The sequence below is a fragment of the Amblyraja radiata genome, chromosome 38 (assembly GCF_010909765.2).
Source record: "Amblyraja radiata isolate CabotCenter1 chromosome 38, sAmbRad1.1.pri, whole genome shotgun sequence".
Classification (NCBI taxonomy): domain Eukaryota; kingdom Metazoa; phylum Chordata; class Chondrichthyes; order Rajiformes; family Rajidae; genus Amblyraja; species Amblyraja radiata.
The window spans coordinates 9,504,098-9,519,925 of NC_045993.1; the positions used below are offsets into that span (position 1 = coordinate 9,504,098).

A 15,828-nucleotide genomic window follows, 5' to 3' on the forward strand; every position below is an offset into this window, starting at 1 on the left:
AATTGGCTTCTGCAAATAGTTTAAATTGTCCCTATTTTAATTATTCCTTTCTATGAAATTGTTCCTTTATTTCAGCGGCAGGGCTGGGGAGAATTGTAGACTGCAGATACCAGCCCCGTCCATAGCTTACTGGATGGATGTGGATATTGAGTTTGGAAGATGCTACATTTGATCCTAGGTCATTGGAAACAAACCATCACTTTTTACTCTGGCAGTTCATTAAGTAAATGCATCATCTTGTGTGATCTGAGCTATGTGGAAGTAATGTTTTAATTATTACCCGTATAATGAGCGTAATAAATTGTAAGTGCATGGCATTAGTGTTCCCTTTTTATCAGCTTGACTGTTTTATCTCCTTAGATTTTGACACCTCTTGTGGAGCTAATTTTAAGTTCCAAATTAATAGTAGATGCAGAATGTATTCCAATTTTGAAGTATTGTTTTTTTTTTTTTGATTTGGTAACATTGCTAAGATTACTTTCAGTCGAAGGTCAGTGACTCGGGGGGCTTAAGACACACTGATCTCTTGATTTAGTTTAGTTTAGAGATGCAGCACGGAAAATGGCCCTTTGGCCCACCGAGTCCACACCGACCAGCGATCCCTGCACCATTAACACTGTCCTACACACGCTAGGGACTATTTACAATGTTACCAAGCCAAATAATGGACAAACCCGTATGTCGTTGGAGTGTGGGAAGAAACCGGGAGAACCGGAGATATATAAACATTGACTTCTCCAATTTCCGGCAGCCCTTGCTGTTTCCTCCCCTTCTCAGCTCTCCCTCAGCCTTCATTTCCCCCCCCTCATCATTCTCAGTCTGAAGAAGGGTTTCGGCCCGAAACGTTGCCTATTTCCTTCGCTCCATAGATGCGGCCTCACCCGCTGAGTTTCTTCAGCACTTTTGTCTACCTTCGATTTTTCAGCATCTGCAGTTCTTTTTTAAATAATTCATTAGACGGATTGCAGAGTTTGGGAGAAAGAATGGAGGGGCAGGAAAAAACATGGTAGGCAAGGAATGATTATGATAGGCAGATTTTGTTTAGTTTAGTTTAGAGATACAATGCAGAAACAGGCACCCGGAGATAAAAACCATGCCGGTCACGGGGAGGACGTACAAACTCCGCGGAGACAGCACCCGTAGTCAGGGTTGAACCTGGGTCTCTGGCACTGTAAGGCAGCAACTCTACTGCTGGTTATGAATAGTTTATGGCATTTGCTTTCCTAGAATTTGCACTTGTTCAGTCGTTCTTGAGCACGCCCTGTGATCCTAACGGTGAGCTTGGCAGCATTAAGGTTGACTTGGTCATTGGACTGGTGCCACTGAAGCCCATCCTGTAACATGAGGAGCATATGTGGCTTTAGATCCCTGGATAGAGGCAGTCAATATGGTGATTATACTTTATCATGAATAATAGCTCTCCAGTTAGTAAAGCAATTTGAGCTATTCTCTCCTTCTGCGAAGAATGGTTGATCATGACAATGCAGTCGTTCATTGCCACTTTTCACACAAAGGGTGGTGGGTGTATGGAACGAGCTGTTAGAAACATAGAAAATAGGTGGAGGAGGAGGCCATTCGGCCCTTTGAGCCAGCACCGCCATTCATTGTGATCACGGCTGATCGTCCCCAATCAATAACCCGTGCCTGCCTTCTCCCCATATCCCTTGATTCCACTAGCCCCTAGAGCTCTATCTAACTCGCTCTTAAATCCATCCAGTGACTTGGCCTCCACTGCCCTCTGTGGCAGGGAATTCCACAAATTCACAACTCTCTGGGTGAAAATGTTTTTTCTCACCTCAGTCTCAAATGGCTTCCCCTTTATTCTAAGACTGTGGCCCCAGGTAGTTGAGGCAGGTACAATCGCAACGTTTAAGAAACATGTAGACAGGTACATGGAAAGGACAGGTTTAGAGGGATATGGGCCAAATGCAGGCAGCTGGGGCTAGTGTAGATGGGACATGTTGGTCGGTGTGGGCAAGTTGGGCCTAAGGGCCTTATTTTCATATTCTCTGACTCAATAGTTCAGTGTTTTAATGCCATCGTCTTTTTGAAATGGAAATATTAACGTTTTTCCCCCTTCTCCTGGCAGGGGTAACATTTGTCCGTAATGGCAGATCCTGAGCCGAGAAAGGATGAGGCAGATTCCAGGCGTCTTCAGACATTCCCCATCGTCAGAGTGAGTTTAGCATCAAACTGCTTTGACCTCCTTCCCAAATGGAGCTGAAACTTGCTATGAATAGGGCTGGGTAGAGTTGATGTGGAGAGGTTATCTCCACTAGTCGGAGAGTCCAGGACCAGAGGCCATAGCATCGGCAATTGAAGGACGTTCCTTTAGGAAGGAGGTGAGGAGGAGTTTCTTTAGTCGGAGGATGGTGAATCTATGGAATTCATTGCCACAGACATCTGTGGAGGCCAAGTCAATGGATATTTTTTACGGCAGACATTGATAGATTCTTGATTAGTACGGGTGTTGGAGGTTACGGGGAGAAGGCAGGAGAATGGGATTAAGAGGGAAAGATAGATTAGCCATGATTGAATGGCGGAGTAGGCTTGATGGGCTGAATGGCCTAATTCTGCTGCTATCACTTCTGAACATGATGCAAAGGCCTGCCCAGCTCCATTATCTGAAGCGTCACCTATGCCTCTGTCTGACTGTATGTAGTTGTCTCACCACATTGTTGGTGCCTGAATATTCCCTGTTGGTAGAAGAGCAAATGTAATGTTGTTCTTGATCTACTTGAAGCAACATGTACAGCAATAAATGGGGCTCTATTATATACGGAAGGTCAACTCGTCTCTCTTCAATCTTCTTGAGGTCTTGGCTCAGAACTGTATAGCAGCACCAGTTGCAAAATTCATTCATCAGTTAATACTTTCATGCCATAATGTTTGGGTAAATTAATGGCTTTATTGATTTGGATATCGTTTTAACTGAAATCTGTCATGTTTAATGGGGCAAGTGAGGTTATTTGTTCAGCTGCACATCAGTGTGCCCCTCGCAAAGGGTAGACAATAGACAATAGGTGCAGGAGTAGGCCATTCGGCCCTTCGAGCCAGCACAGCCATTCACTGTGATCATGGCTGATCAGCCCCAATCAGTACCCCGTTCCTGCCTTCTCTCCATATCCCCTGACTCCGCTATCTTTAAGAGCCCTATCTAGCTCTCTCTTGAAGGTATTCAGAGAACCGGCCTCCACCGCCCTCTGAGGCAGAGAATTTCACACTCTCTGTGAGAAAAGGTACACAAAAATGCTGGAGAAACTCAGCGGGTGCAGGAGCGAAGGAGACAGGCAACGTTTCGGGCCGAAACCCTTCTTCAGACTCTGAGAAAAAGCGTTTCCTCATCTCTGTTCTAAATGGCTTGCCCTTTATTCTTAAATTTGCATCAGTAAAGGATATTTCGATGCTGGTGGGCTTTTGTTCCATCTACGTATCATCTTTGCTTTTGAGGGTCTTGTCACCACCATAGATCAGTACAGTACAGGAACAGGCCCTTCGGCCCACAATGTCTGTGCCAACTATGATGCCAAGTTAAACTAATCTCGCCTGCTAGCAGTGATCCGTACACCTCCATTCCGTATATATCCATCTGCTTATGTAATAGCTTCTTAAATGCTATTAGTCATTGGTCCGAAATAAAATCTGAGCATGATTGCCCCTTGGTTAGACATTAGAGAATGACTTTAGAGATAGTGTGGAAACAGGCCCTTCGGCCCACCGTGTCCATGCCGACCAGTGATCACCTCTTTTATTAACACTAGGTACATCAGGTACAATTTTACAATTGATTTTACCAAAGCCAATTGGCCTACAAACCTGTACGTCTGTGGAGTGTGGGAGGAAACCAGAGTAACCAGAGAAAATCCACTCGGTCACAGGGAGAACGTGCAACCTCTGTACAGACAGCAATCGCAGTCAGGGGAGAACCCGGGGTCTCTGACGCTATGAGGCAGCATCTCTGGAGGGAAGGAACAGGCAAAGTTTTGGGTCAGGGTCCTTGAGACTGATTGGAGTGAGAGGGGGAAGAAAAGCCGTAAAAAGATACCGATTGGCATACCAGCGTCTCTTCTTCCTGAGGAGACTGAAGAAGGTCCATCTGTCTCCTCAGATCCTGGTGAACTTCTACCGCTGCACCATCGAGAGCATCCTTACCAACTGCATCACAGTATGGTATGGCAACTGCTCAGTCTTCGACCGGAAGGCATTGCAGAGGGTGGTGAAAATTGCCCAACGCATCACCGGTTCCTCGCTCCCCTCCATTGAGTCTGTCCAAAGCAAGCGTTGTCTGCGGAGGGCGCTCAGCACGCCAAGGACTGCTCTCACCCCAGCCATGGACTGTTTACCCTCCTACCATCCGGGAGGCGCTACAGGTCTCTCCGTTGCCGAACCAGCAGGTCCAGGAACAGCTTCTTCCCGGCAGCTGTCACTCTACTCAACAACGTACCTCGGTGACTGCCAATCACCCCCCCACCCCCCGGACACTTATTATCACTTATTATTATTTATTCAAATCATTTGCTATGTCGCTCTTCCAGGGAGATGCATTTCGTTGTCTCTGTACTGTACACTGACAATGACAATTAAAATTGAATCTGAATCTGAATCTGAATCACATTGAATGGCGGTGCTGGCTTGAAGGGCCGAATGGCCTACTTCTGCGCCTATTGTCTGTTGTCTAGAAAGAGGTGGGGGCGGGAACGGAACGTATCTGTGTTCATATTTGCCAATTTATGCATGACAGTTCTCTCTTGTGGAAAAACTGCTGTACCACTGTGCCAACACGAAGGCATGAAATCTCCAGAAAACTCTGGGGAAATAAGAAGCAAATGATCACTCCAAAACCACGGGAGGAAGACATGTGGGTCACGCTAAGGAAGGGCAAGGGGCAGAGGCAGGAACGAGGGAGTACTCCAATGTCGGTACACCTTGCAAATAAGTACTCCTGTTTGAGTACGGATGAGGATGACAGCCTGCCCGGGAGTAGCAACAGCGGACGGGCCTCCAGCACAGAGACCGGCCCTGTTGCTCCGAAAGGTAGGGAAAAAAAGAAGAGGGCAATAGTAATTGGGGACTCTATTGTTAGGGGGTCGGATAGGCGTTTCTGTGGACGCAGTCGGGAGACCAGGATGGTGGTCTGCCTCCCTGGTGCCAAGGTCTCGGACGTGTCTCAACGCATCCAAGGTATCCTGAAATCAGAGGGAGAGGAGCCTGAGGTCGTGGTACATATTGGTACAAATGACATAGGTAAAAAGAGTGAAGAGGTCTTGAAGGGAGGATTTAGGGTGTTGGGAGGAGAGTTAAGGAAAAGGACCAAAAAGGTAACAATCTCAGGATTACTGCCTGTACCACGCGACAGTGAGAGTAAGAATAGAGCGAGGTGGAGGATAAATGCGTGGCTGAAAGACTGGTGCAGAGGGCAGGGATTCAAGTTTCTGGATCATTGGGACTTCTTTTGGGGAAGGTGGGACCTGTACAGAGAGGATGGGTTGCACTTGAACCCGAGGGGGACCAACATCCTGGCGGGGAAATTTGCAAAGGCTACTGGGGAGACTTTAAACTAGAATGGTTGGGGCGAGGGACTCAAATAGAGAAAGCTAGTAGACCGAATGGGAGGCAGGAAGCAGAAAAGGGAAGCACTCGGACACAAGAGGAGAAAGAAAAAAAAGGAAATAAACAGAGAAGAAGAGACGGGGGGTTTCTTAAATATGCATATTTTAATGCTAGGAGCATTGTAAGAAAGGTGGATGAGCTTAGAGTCTGGATAGACACCTGGAAGTATGATGTTGTGGCGATCGGTGAAACATGGTTGCAGGAGGGCTGTGATTGGAAACTAAATATTCCAGGATTTCATTGCTTCAGGTGTGATAGAATTGGAGGGGCAAGAGGTGGTGGTGTTGCATTGCTAGTCAGGGAAGATATTACAGCAGTGCTTTGGAAGGATAGATTGGAGGGCTCATCTAGGGAGGCTAGGGAAGCGGAAAATCAAAATGTGACAGGAGGATCCAGAATGTGTGAGGATAAAGCTCTAGATGTAAAAGGGGCAAAAACGGAAAGGAAGGGTAGTAAAAATCATCTGAAAGTGCTTTATCTAAATGCGCGGAGTATTCGAAATAAGATAAATGAATTAACGGTGCAATTAAGTATATATAGTTATGATATCGTGGCCATTACGGAGACATGGCTGCAAGGGGATCAGGACTGGGAGTTAAATATAGAGGGGTACTCGACAATTAGAAAAGATAGGCAGGAAAGAAAGGGAGGAGGGGTGGCCCTTTTAATAAGGGAGGGAATAACGGCAATGGAGAGGAAGGATATTGCGTTGAAGGATCAGGATAGTGAAACAGCCTGGGTACAGATAGAGAATAACAAGGGGAAAAAAACACTAGTGGGTGTGATTTATAGACCTCCAAATAGCTGTGACGCTGTTAGTCAGAACATAAATCTGCAAATAGTTGACGCATGTAAAAAGGGAACTGCTGTAATCATGGGGGACTTCAATTTTCATATTAATTGGGCAAACCAAACTGGGCAGGGTAGACTAGAGGAAGAGTTTATAGAATGTATTAGAGACGGGTTCCTAGAACAGTATGTCACAGAACCGACAAGGGGGGAGGCAATCTTAGATCTGGTCCTGTGTAATGAAGCAGGATTAATTAAAAATGTCATAGTTAGGGACTCGTTGGGAACAAGTGACCACAATATGGTCGAATTCCATATTCAAATAGAAGGGGAGCAGGTTGAAACTCAGGCTAGGGTGCTTAGTCTAAATAAGGGGGATTATGAAGGTATGAGGACTGAGCTGATCAAAGTTGACTGGGATAGCAGACTCAAGAATAAGACGGTACATGAGCAGTGGTGTACGTTTAAGGATCTACTGTATAACCTTCAAGAAAAATTTATTCCTATGAAGAAAAAAAGGGGTAAGGGTAAGAACAGTCAGCCATGGCTCAGTAAAACTATAAAGGATAGTATTCGGCTGAAGGCAAGGGCATATAAGGTAGGCCAGAGATAGTGGGAGGGTAGAGGATTGGGAAGCATTTAAAGGTCAGCAAAAAGTAACTAAGAGATTAATTAAGACGGGGAAAATAGACTATGAAAGGAATTTAGCGAACAACATAAAAACTAATAGTAAGAGTTTTTATAGCTATATAAAAAGAAAAAGGGTGGCTAAGGTGAACGTTGGTCCATTGGAGGGTGAGACTGGAGAGTTGTTGGTGGGGAACATGGAAATGGCAAAGGCATTAAACGAGTATTTTGTATCAGTCTTCACCATAGAAGACACAAAAAATATTCCAACGCTGGATAAACAGGAGGCGGTAGGAATGGAGGAGCTAAATACTATTAAGATCACCAAGGAGGTGGTATTAGGGAAATTAATGAGACTGAAGGAGGATAAATCCCCTGGGCCTGATGGATTACATCCAAGGGTCTTGAGGGAGATAGCAGTGGGGATTGTGGATGCATTGGTGATAATTTTCCAAAACTCCCTGGAGGCAGGAACGGTCCCAGTGGATTGGAAAATGGCCAATGTAACACCTATATTTAAAAAAGGAAGTAAACAGAAGGCGGGTAACTATAGACCGGTTAGTCTAACATCGGTGGTGGGTAAAATGTTAGAGACAATTATTAAAGAAACACTAACGGGGCACTTGGATAAACATGACTTCATCAGACAGAACCAGCATGGTTTTGTGAAGGGGAAATCGTGTTTAACGAATCTGCTCGAATTCTTTGAGGAAGTAACAACCCGGGTGGATAAAGGGGAACCGGTGGATGTGGTATACTTGGACTTCCAAAAGGCTTTTGACAAGGTGCCACATAAGAGACTATTGCTAAAAATAAAAAATTATGGGATTGGGGGTAATATATTAGCATGGGTAGAGGATTGGCTAACAAATAGGAAGCAGAGAGTGGGGATAAATGGTTCATACTCGGGATGGCAACCGGTAACTAGCGGGGTTCCGCAAGGGTCGGTGCTGGGACCCCAGTTGTTCACAATTTATATAAATGATTTGGAGGAGGGAACCAAGTGTAATATATCAAAATTTGCGGACGATACGAAAATGGGAGGGAAAGTAGGGGATGAGGAGGATAGGAAGAGTCTGCAAAAGGATATAGATAAGCTAGGTGAGTGGGCAACAACTTGGCAGATGAAATTTAATACTAATAAATGTGAAGTCATTCACTTTGGGGAAAAAAATGATAGGGCAAGTTATTTTCTAAATGAGGAGGAGCTGCGTTGTAATGCAACGCAAAGGGATCTAGGGGTATTAGTACATGAATCACTAAAAGTCAGTATGCAGGTGCAGCAAGCAATCAGGAAGGCCAATGGAGTTTTGGCCTTTATTGCTAGGGGGATTGAGTATAAAAACACGGAGGTCTTGCTGCAGCTGTACACGGTATTAGTGAGACCACATTTGGAATACTGTGTACAGTTCTGGGGTCCATACTTAAGAAAGGATGTACTAGCCCTGGAGGCAGTGCAGCGAAGGTTTACAAGATTAATTCCTGCAATGAGGGGATTGACATATGAGGAAAGGTTAAGTAAGCTGGGACTCTACTCTTTGGAGTTTAGAAGAATGAGAGGCGATCTCATTGAAACGTATAAGATCGTGAGGGGCCTTGATCGGGTGGATGCACCGAGGATGTTCCCAATGATCGGGGAGGCTAGAACTAGGGGACATAGTTGCAGAGTGAGGGGGGGCTCTTTTAAAACTGAGATGAGGAAGAACTTCTTCACCCAGAGGGTGGTTAGTTTGTGGAATTCACTGCCCCAGGGAGCAGTGGAAGCAGAAACGTTAAATATATTTAAGTCAAAAATAGATGGTTTTTTAGCTGCCAAGGGGATAAGGGGCTACGGGGAGAGGGCAGGGATATGGACCTAGGTATGGTTAGTATAGTAAGACCTGAGTGATCTCCTGGACAAGTGTCGATCGCCTGGATTGGGGTCGGAGAGGAATTTCCCGGATTTTTTTCCCGAATTGGACCTGGGTTTTTATCCGTTTTTTTGCCTCCCCCAGGAGATCACGCGGTTCTTGGGGTGGAGAGGGGTGATAGCGGTATAAAGGGGAGGGTAGTGTCTTGTGTTCTGTGTCTTGTGTCTACTGTTTGTGGGTAAGTGTGTCTGTTTAGTGTTCAGCCATGAGTGAATGGCGGTGCGGGCTCGACGGACCTGGTGGTCTACTCTCGCACCTACTTTCTATGATTCTATGATTCTATCCCACACTTGAGATATTTGGTGTGAAAAAACCCCATTTGTGGGGCATGAAGGGGTTGGACAACTTGCTATATAGGTCACGGTGTCTGAATTTCGTAGATTATTCCTTCAGCCAGCAATCGAGGCCACCAAAACAAAACGAAAAACCATCTTGCTCCCAGGTACTGAAAGGAAATGTGACAGTTGTGAAGTGAGCTGTGACTTCCATCCCTCCATTGGAAGCTGCACGTAACTTCTCCTAAGAACAAGGGCATAAGAAGCAGGAGATAGACACAAAAAGCTGGCGTAACTCAGCGGCTCAGACAGCATCTCGCGACCCGAAACGTCACCTGTTCCTTTTCTTCAGAGATGCTGTTTGAGCCGCCGAGTTACTCCAGCTTTTTGTGTCTATCTTCGGTTTAAAGCAGCATCCGCAATTCCTTCCTACAAGTTAGAAGCAGGAGCAGCCTGTATGGCTCTTGAGCCTGCCTTCAGTGGGCACATGGCTGATCGGATCTAAACCGTGGATCAGTTTTCTTCCTCGTATCTTTAAGGGCCAGTCCCACGGTGCGAGTTCACCTAAGAGCTCTCCCGAGTTTAAAAAAAAAAAAAAAATCAAACTCCTGGTTACTCTTGGAAATTTTCACACTGTTGAAAAAACTCTGAGTTTCACGAGCTTACCGCGCTTCCCGAGTACCTACTGTTAGCGTTACGAGCCACTTCGAGACGTCCCCGAGCTCCGATGTACATTGTACGTACTTACCACGAGTTGTTTTTTTTTAACTCGTGCCCTTAAATTGATCACTTAATGGAGCCGAGAAACCTTATCCTATAAAATTTGTGACTCCAAAGAACTTCCTCCTCATTACTGTCTTTTGTTTTCAGCACTGCGATATGCCAGAGGAAATGAAAGTGGAGACGATGGAACTGTGTGTCACGGCTTGTGAGAAATATACTGGAAATAATGAGGTGAATCTGTCTTCTTGTCGTGGCATTTCTGTGTATGGGATGGTGGATCAAGATGTCGTCTGCTGTTCATGTTGTGCTCTTCCTAGCACTGAACTTTGCAAAGGTGTCGTGCCGTCCTTCATAGAATCAATTTGGAATTTTGCCCCTTCCACCTCTTTGGAAACCCTCGGACTGTCTCTAGTCTTGGATGGAGCTGCACCCAAACCACCACAGTTTGGTTTGGGAACGGCTCCATCCAAGAGCGCAATAAATTGCAGAGAATTGTGGACGCAGCCCAGACCATCACACAAACCGACCTCCCTTCCATTAACTCCATCAACAGCTCACGCTGCCTCGGCAAGGCCAACAGCATAATCAAGGACGTATCTCCACCTGGCCACTCCCTCTCCTCCCCTCTCCCATCAGGCAAAAAGCACAGAAGTGTGAAGACGCACACCTCCAAATTCGGGGACAGTTTCTTCCTAGCTGTTATCAGACTTTTACTAGCTTTATCTTGCACTAAACATTATCCCCATTATTCCCTTTGTCATGTATCTGTACACTGTGAATGACTCAATTGTAATCATGTATTGTCTTTCCTCTGAAGAAGGGTTTCGGCCCGAAACGTCGCCTATTTCCTTCGCTCCATAGATGCTGCTGCACCAGCTAAGTTTCCCCAGCAATTTTGTGTACCTTGTCTTTCCTCTGACTGGATAGCTCGCAACAAAAGCTTTTCACTGTACCTCAGTACACGTGACAATAAACTAAACTAAACTTAATGGACTGTACCTTACAATCCAATCTGACCTTTCTGTCCTGGGCCTCCTCCATTTTCAGAGTGAGGCCCAGCGCAAATTGGAGGAACAGCACCTCATATTTTGCTTGGGTAGTTTATACCCCAGCGGTATGAACGTTGACTTCTCTAATTTCAGATTGCCCTTGCTTATTCTCTCCTTCCCCTCCCCTTTCTCAGTTCTCCTACTAATCCTACTGTCTCCACCTACTTTCTATCTTTGTCCCACCCCCTCTCCCGAAATCAGTCTCGACCCTTAACGTCACCCATTCCTTCTCTCTTTAGATGCTGCCTCACCCGCTGAGTTACTCCAGCATTTTGTGTCCCACTTCCATAGGACTTTGGTTTCTCTGCATTTGGGGTATTGTGACCTGCGTGGGTTTTCCCTAGGTGCTCCGGTTTCCTCCCACACTCCAAAGACGTACAGGTTTGCAGGTTAATTGGCTTGTGTGTGTGTAGGATAGTGTTCCTGTGCGGGGACTGCTGGTCGGAGCGGACTCGGTGGGCCGAAGGACCTATTTCCGCTCTGTATCCCTAAAGTCAAAAGTTGGGTGCTGTCTTTGTGAAGTCTGCAGGTTCTCCCTGTGACCGCATGGGTTTTCTCCGGTTGTTCCGAATTCCCTTTGCACCCAAAGAACTGCAGGAGTATACGTCTAGTGTGTGTAGGATAGTATTAGCGTGCGTGGATTGCTGGTCGGTGTGGACTCGGTGGGACAAAGAGCCTGTCTCTGTACTGTATCTCTAAACTAAATGCAAAGTCTGCACCCAAGGTCAGGATCAAACCCAGGTCATTTATCGCTTTGAGGCAGCATCTCTACAAGCTGCGCCACTGTGCCGTGCTAATCTATGCTCTTCAGTTGGTGTTAGCTACTCTCTATCCATCATCCATTTTCCTATCATTTTGGGAGAGGGGGAAAATAAACCCTTTATTTCTTCTCCTTCACAGACGGCAGCCAAAATGATCAAAGAAACGATGGACAAGAGGTTTGGAGCTTCCTGGCACGTGGTGGTTGGCGAAGGGTTTGGGTTTGAAGTCACCCATGAGATGAAGAACATTCTGTACATGTATTTCGGCGGCAACATGGCCGTCTGTGTGTGGAAGTGCACATAACATAGGAACTGTATGTGGAGCTAGCAGCACTGAACCCCTCCCCCCTTCCTCCCCCCCCCCCCACTCCCCCTTCCCCTTCCTCCTCCCCACTCCTCCTTCCCCTTCCTCCTCCCCATTCCCCCTTCCTCCCCCCCCCCCTCTCCTCCCCCCCGCCCCGAATTCAGCTGCGTAAAAGGACGTCAATCCCACGCAAAGTGGAAAATGCTGCAAATGGGCCACTCGCAGGTCAGAGACTGAAAGGACTCCTTAGCTCATACAACAGCTGCAGGAACAAGGACCAAAACACTTTTTTTTTAATTTCCTAGGATTTTTAAATAAGGTATAACAAAATTCAATAGTGCGTAAAAAAAAAAAAAATGGTGCGGACGGTCTATCTGGTTGAAGTGGTGAGGCTGGAATATTGACAAACCCAACTATCAACAGCAATAGAATATCTTTTTTGGAAAAAAAAAACCTCTCTCTTAAATCATATTTCCGTGTCGCTTTCCGTTAAACAGCACCGAGAAATGCAAGGGATTTTCCTGCCAAGCCCACCACCATTCCTCCTCCCACCATCATTGTGTTTGTCCTAGAACCCCACGGCCATATTAGATGACGGTGGATCTGGAATAGCCTAACAAACGTTATTGGGATGGGGGTTCTAGTAGGACAACTAAGGCAAATGGTGGTGATCTTCATATTCCCACTGAAAGTCTAGTTTAGTTCCCTAATCGCTGTTTATTTTCCTGTTGTCCGAATGACACTAAACTGAAATTTAGCTGCACTCACATTTTTTGTAACACTACATATTGGGGGGGGGGGGGGGGGGGGGGGGGGACGGATGCAGGTGGAAGTTGGCAGGGGAGATGAAGATGTCCAGTCCATTTCATCATTAGTTCAGGTTAACAATAACATTACCAGCTCCTGGGTTGGAAATGCAAGTCTTCAAGGAATGTTTTGAAATTCTTCCTTTTTTAAAAAAAAAAAAAAAACTTTTTTTGATGTTGTGATAGAAATCCTCTAACTTGTATTTTAACATGTTTTAATTAAAAAAAACATTGAAAGACAGCATTAATTTAATCTTGAGGGTTGGAACAATCCTGGTATCAGATGTTATTATTATTTCAACCGCACCATTTGTGTCTTTTGTAGAATAAGGTTATAAGGGTACTGATTAAGGGTCCCACTTTCACGACCTAATTCACCACCTCTGCCGAGTTTGCCCTTGACTCGTACTCGCAGCATGGTCGTCACGAGGTTGTAGGTAGGTCGTGATGCTAGTGGTAGGTACTTGTGGCATCAAGATTCAAGATTCAATTTATTTGTCATTTGGACCCCTTGAGGTCCAAACGAAATGACGTTTCTGCAGCCATACATTACAAACAAAAAGACCCGAGACACAACATAATTTACATAAACATCCATCACATTGCTGTGATGGAAGGCAAAAAGAAACTTATCTCTCCACTGCACTCTCCCCCCCGATGTCAGAGTCAAAGTCAAAGCTCCCGGCTGGCAATGGCGATTGTCCCGCGGCCATTAAAGCCACGCCGGGTGATGCAAGGTCGCACACCGGGTTTAGTTGTTAGAGCCCCCGGCGTGCGCTCGCAGAGTCCCGCGGCCATTCCAAGCCGCGCTCCAGGAGCTCTTCAACCCCGCAACTCGGGCGGGAGAAGTCGCCGTTGCGGGAGCCCCGAAAAGCGGTCTCCCTCCAGGGACCCGCGGGCTCCCGGTGCCGCCGTCCGCCAGACCCGCAGTTGCAGCCTCCGAAGCTCCGGAGGTCGGGCCGCAGCAGCGTCCACCACAGCTCCACCCGCTCCGGACTCGGCCAGCTCCGCGACGGTGAGTAGTCGGCACTGGAGCCCCAGGTCTTCCTGTTGGAGGCCGCTCCACGTTGCAGCCCCAACGACAACGGAGACCCGACAAAGAAAAGGTCGGGTCTCCCGTGCAGGGAGAGATTTTAAAAGTTACCCCCTCCCACCCCCCCCCCCACCCCCACCCCCACCCCCCCCACACACACACCCCAACAGAAAATAACAAAAACTACATAAAAACATAGACAAAAATAATAAAAACGCAGACGGGCTGCAGAGGCCGCTGCTGACGAGAGTCGCGCCGCCTACCGTAATCAAGTAGGCCGGGGCGTTTTTTCAACGTGATGAAAAATGTCCAAGAGTAAAAAAACGTGAATTAGGTTGTGAAAGCGGGACAGGTCCTTTAGTGATGATCAGCCATGATCACATTGAATGGCGGTGCTGGCTCGAAGGGCCGAATGGCCTACTCCTGCACCTATTGTCTATGTGATAGGAGGCGAATTAGGCCATTCGGCCCATCAAGCCTACTCTGCCATTCAATCATGGCTGATCTATCCCTCCATCCCAACCCCATTATCCTGCCTTATCCCCATAACCCCTGACACCCGTTCTAATCAAGAGTCTATCTATCTCTGCCTTAAAAATATCCATTGACTTGGCCTCCACATCCTTCAGTGGCAATGAATTCCACAGATTCACCAGAATAAAGAAATTACAGATGCCGGTTTACAAAGAAGGGCAGATAAAGTGCTGGAGTAACTCGGTTGATCAGTCAGCGTTCCTGGAGAACATTGACTGGTGGTGACATTTCGGGTCGGGATCCTTTTGCATGCTGACTCTTTTTTTGTGGGGTGGGGACACGGGAGGGGAAAGGTGTGGTGAGGAGGGGGATTAAGGATAGCTGGAAGAGAAGAGGTGCAGGACAAAGCGTGGTTGATAAGAGGTGAACACACGTAGAGGGTTGGTTGGTTAATCGGCTGATGGTTGGATAAGGGCCAGAGATGAAAGAACAGGTGTGAGACAAAGGAATTGAGGAGTTGTGAATTGTGTAGAGGTTGCCAAAAATAGGAGAAATCTATGTTCATACTGTTGGGTTGTAAGCTATGAGATGCTGTTCCACCAATTTGCATCTTTCCATTAACAACCTGGCTTTAGGAGTTTAGAGATACAGCATGGAAACAGGCCCTTCGGCCCTCCAAGTCTATGCCATCCATTGATCACCCGTACACTAGTTCTATGTTCTACATACTAGGGGTGGTTTACAGAATCCGATTAAGTACGTCTTTGGGATGTGGGAGGAGACCAGAGCACCCGGAGAAAACCCACACACGGTCACAAGGAGAGCGTACAAACTCCACACAGACAGCAGGAGGTCAGGATCGAACCTGGGTCTCTGGCACTGTTACCCTGTCCCACTTTGGAAACCTGAGGTTGCAGTTAGTGGAAGCAGGTAGGGAGACTGACAAAAACCTCCGGGAACCGGACGGAAACCTTGGGTGGGGCGCAAAGTCTCCAGAGGTTTCCGTTCAGGTTTCCTAAGTGGGACAGGGGCACAGGTCTACCGCTGTGCCACCCCGACTCTCTGCGGTGTAAGATCTACCATGGTGCTTTGGTGGTGCATTGCGATCTCATAACGCCAGATCAGGGAGGATATATAAAGAGGCACTGATGGAGAGAGGAGGTAGGTAGAGTTAGTGAACTAGGCAGCAGACTGCAACTTGCCCATGATACAATGGTAGGAATCGGATGCTTAAGAGGCATGAACTGGAAAAACGCGAAAGCTCAGGAGGTTAAGAGGTGGGGGAAATTAATTCCCGAGGGGGAATTGGACACGAGAACTTGGATCACTTTTTAAATGTAGAACGAAGCAACTAAAGTTCAAGGGCGAGTCTCACCAATGACTATGTGATAACTGAGGAAGAAATGTAGAAACATAGAAATGGGCATCCTGGTTTATACCAAAGACAGACACAAAGTGCTGGAGTAA

At 46.7% G+C, this 15,828-nt stretch overlaps 1 protein-coding gene across 2 annotated transcripts in view; it reads left to right on the forward strand.

The window, feature by feature from the left end:
- Window positions 1-12,129, forward strand: part of dnal4 (dynein axonemal light chain 4) — a 33,770-nt gene extending 21,641 nt beyond the window's left edge. Inside the window, exons 1-4 of one of the 2 annotated variants that reach the window (XM_033013362.1) lie at window positions 158-178; window positions 2,090-2,176; window positions 10,082-10,165; window positions 11,884-12,129. In XM_033013362.1, the coding sequence (XP_032869253.1) occupies window positions 2,108-2,176; window positions 10,082-10,165; window positions 11,884-12,048 (318 nt within the window). In that variant the 5' untranslated portion in view covers window positions 158-178; window positions 2,090-2,107 and the 3' untranslated portion in view covers window positions 12,049-12,129. Of the gene's footprint in view, window positions 1-157; window positions 179-2,089; window positions 2,177-10,081; window positions 10,166-11,883 lie in introns of those variants that run through there. The other variant, XM_033013363.1, reaches the window with a different exon arrangement.
- The last annotated feature ends 3,699 nt before the right edge of the window (window positions 12,130-15,828 follow it).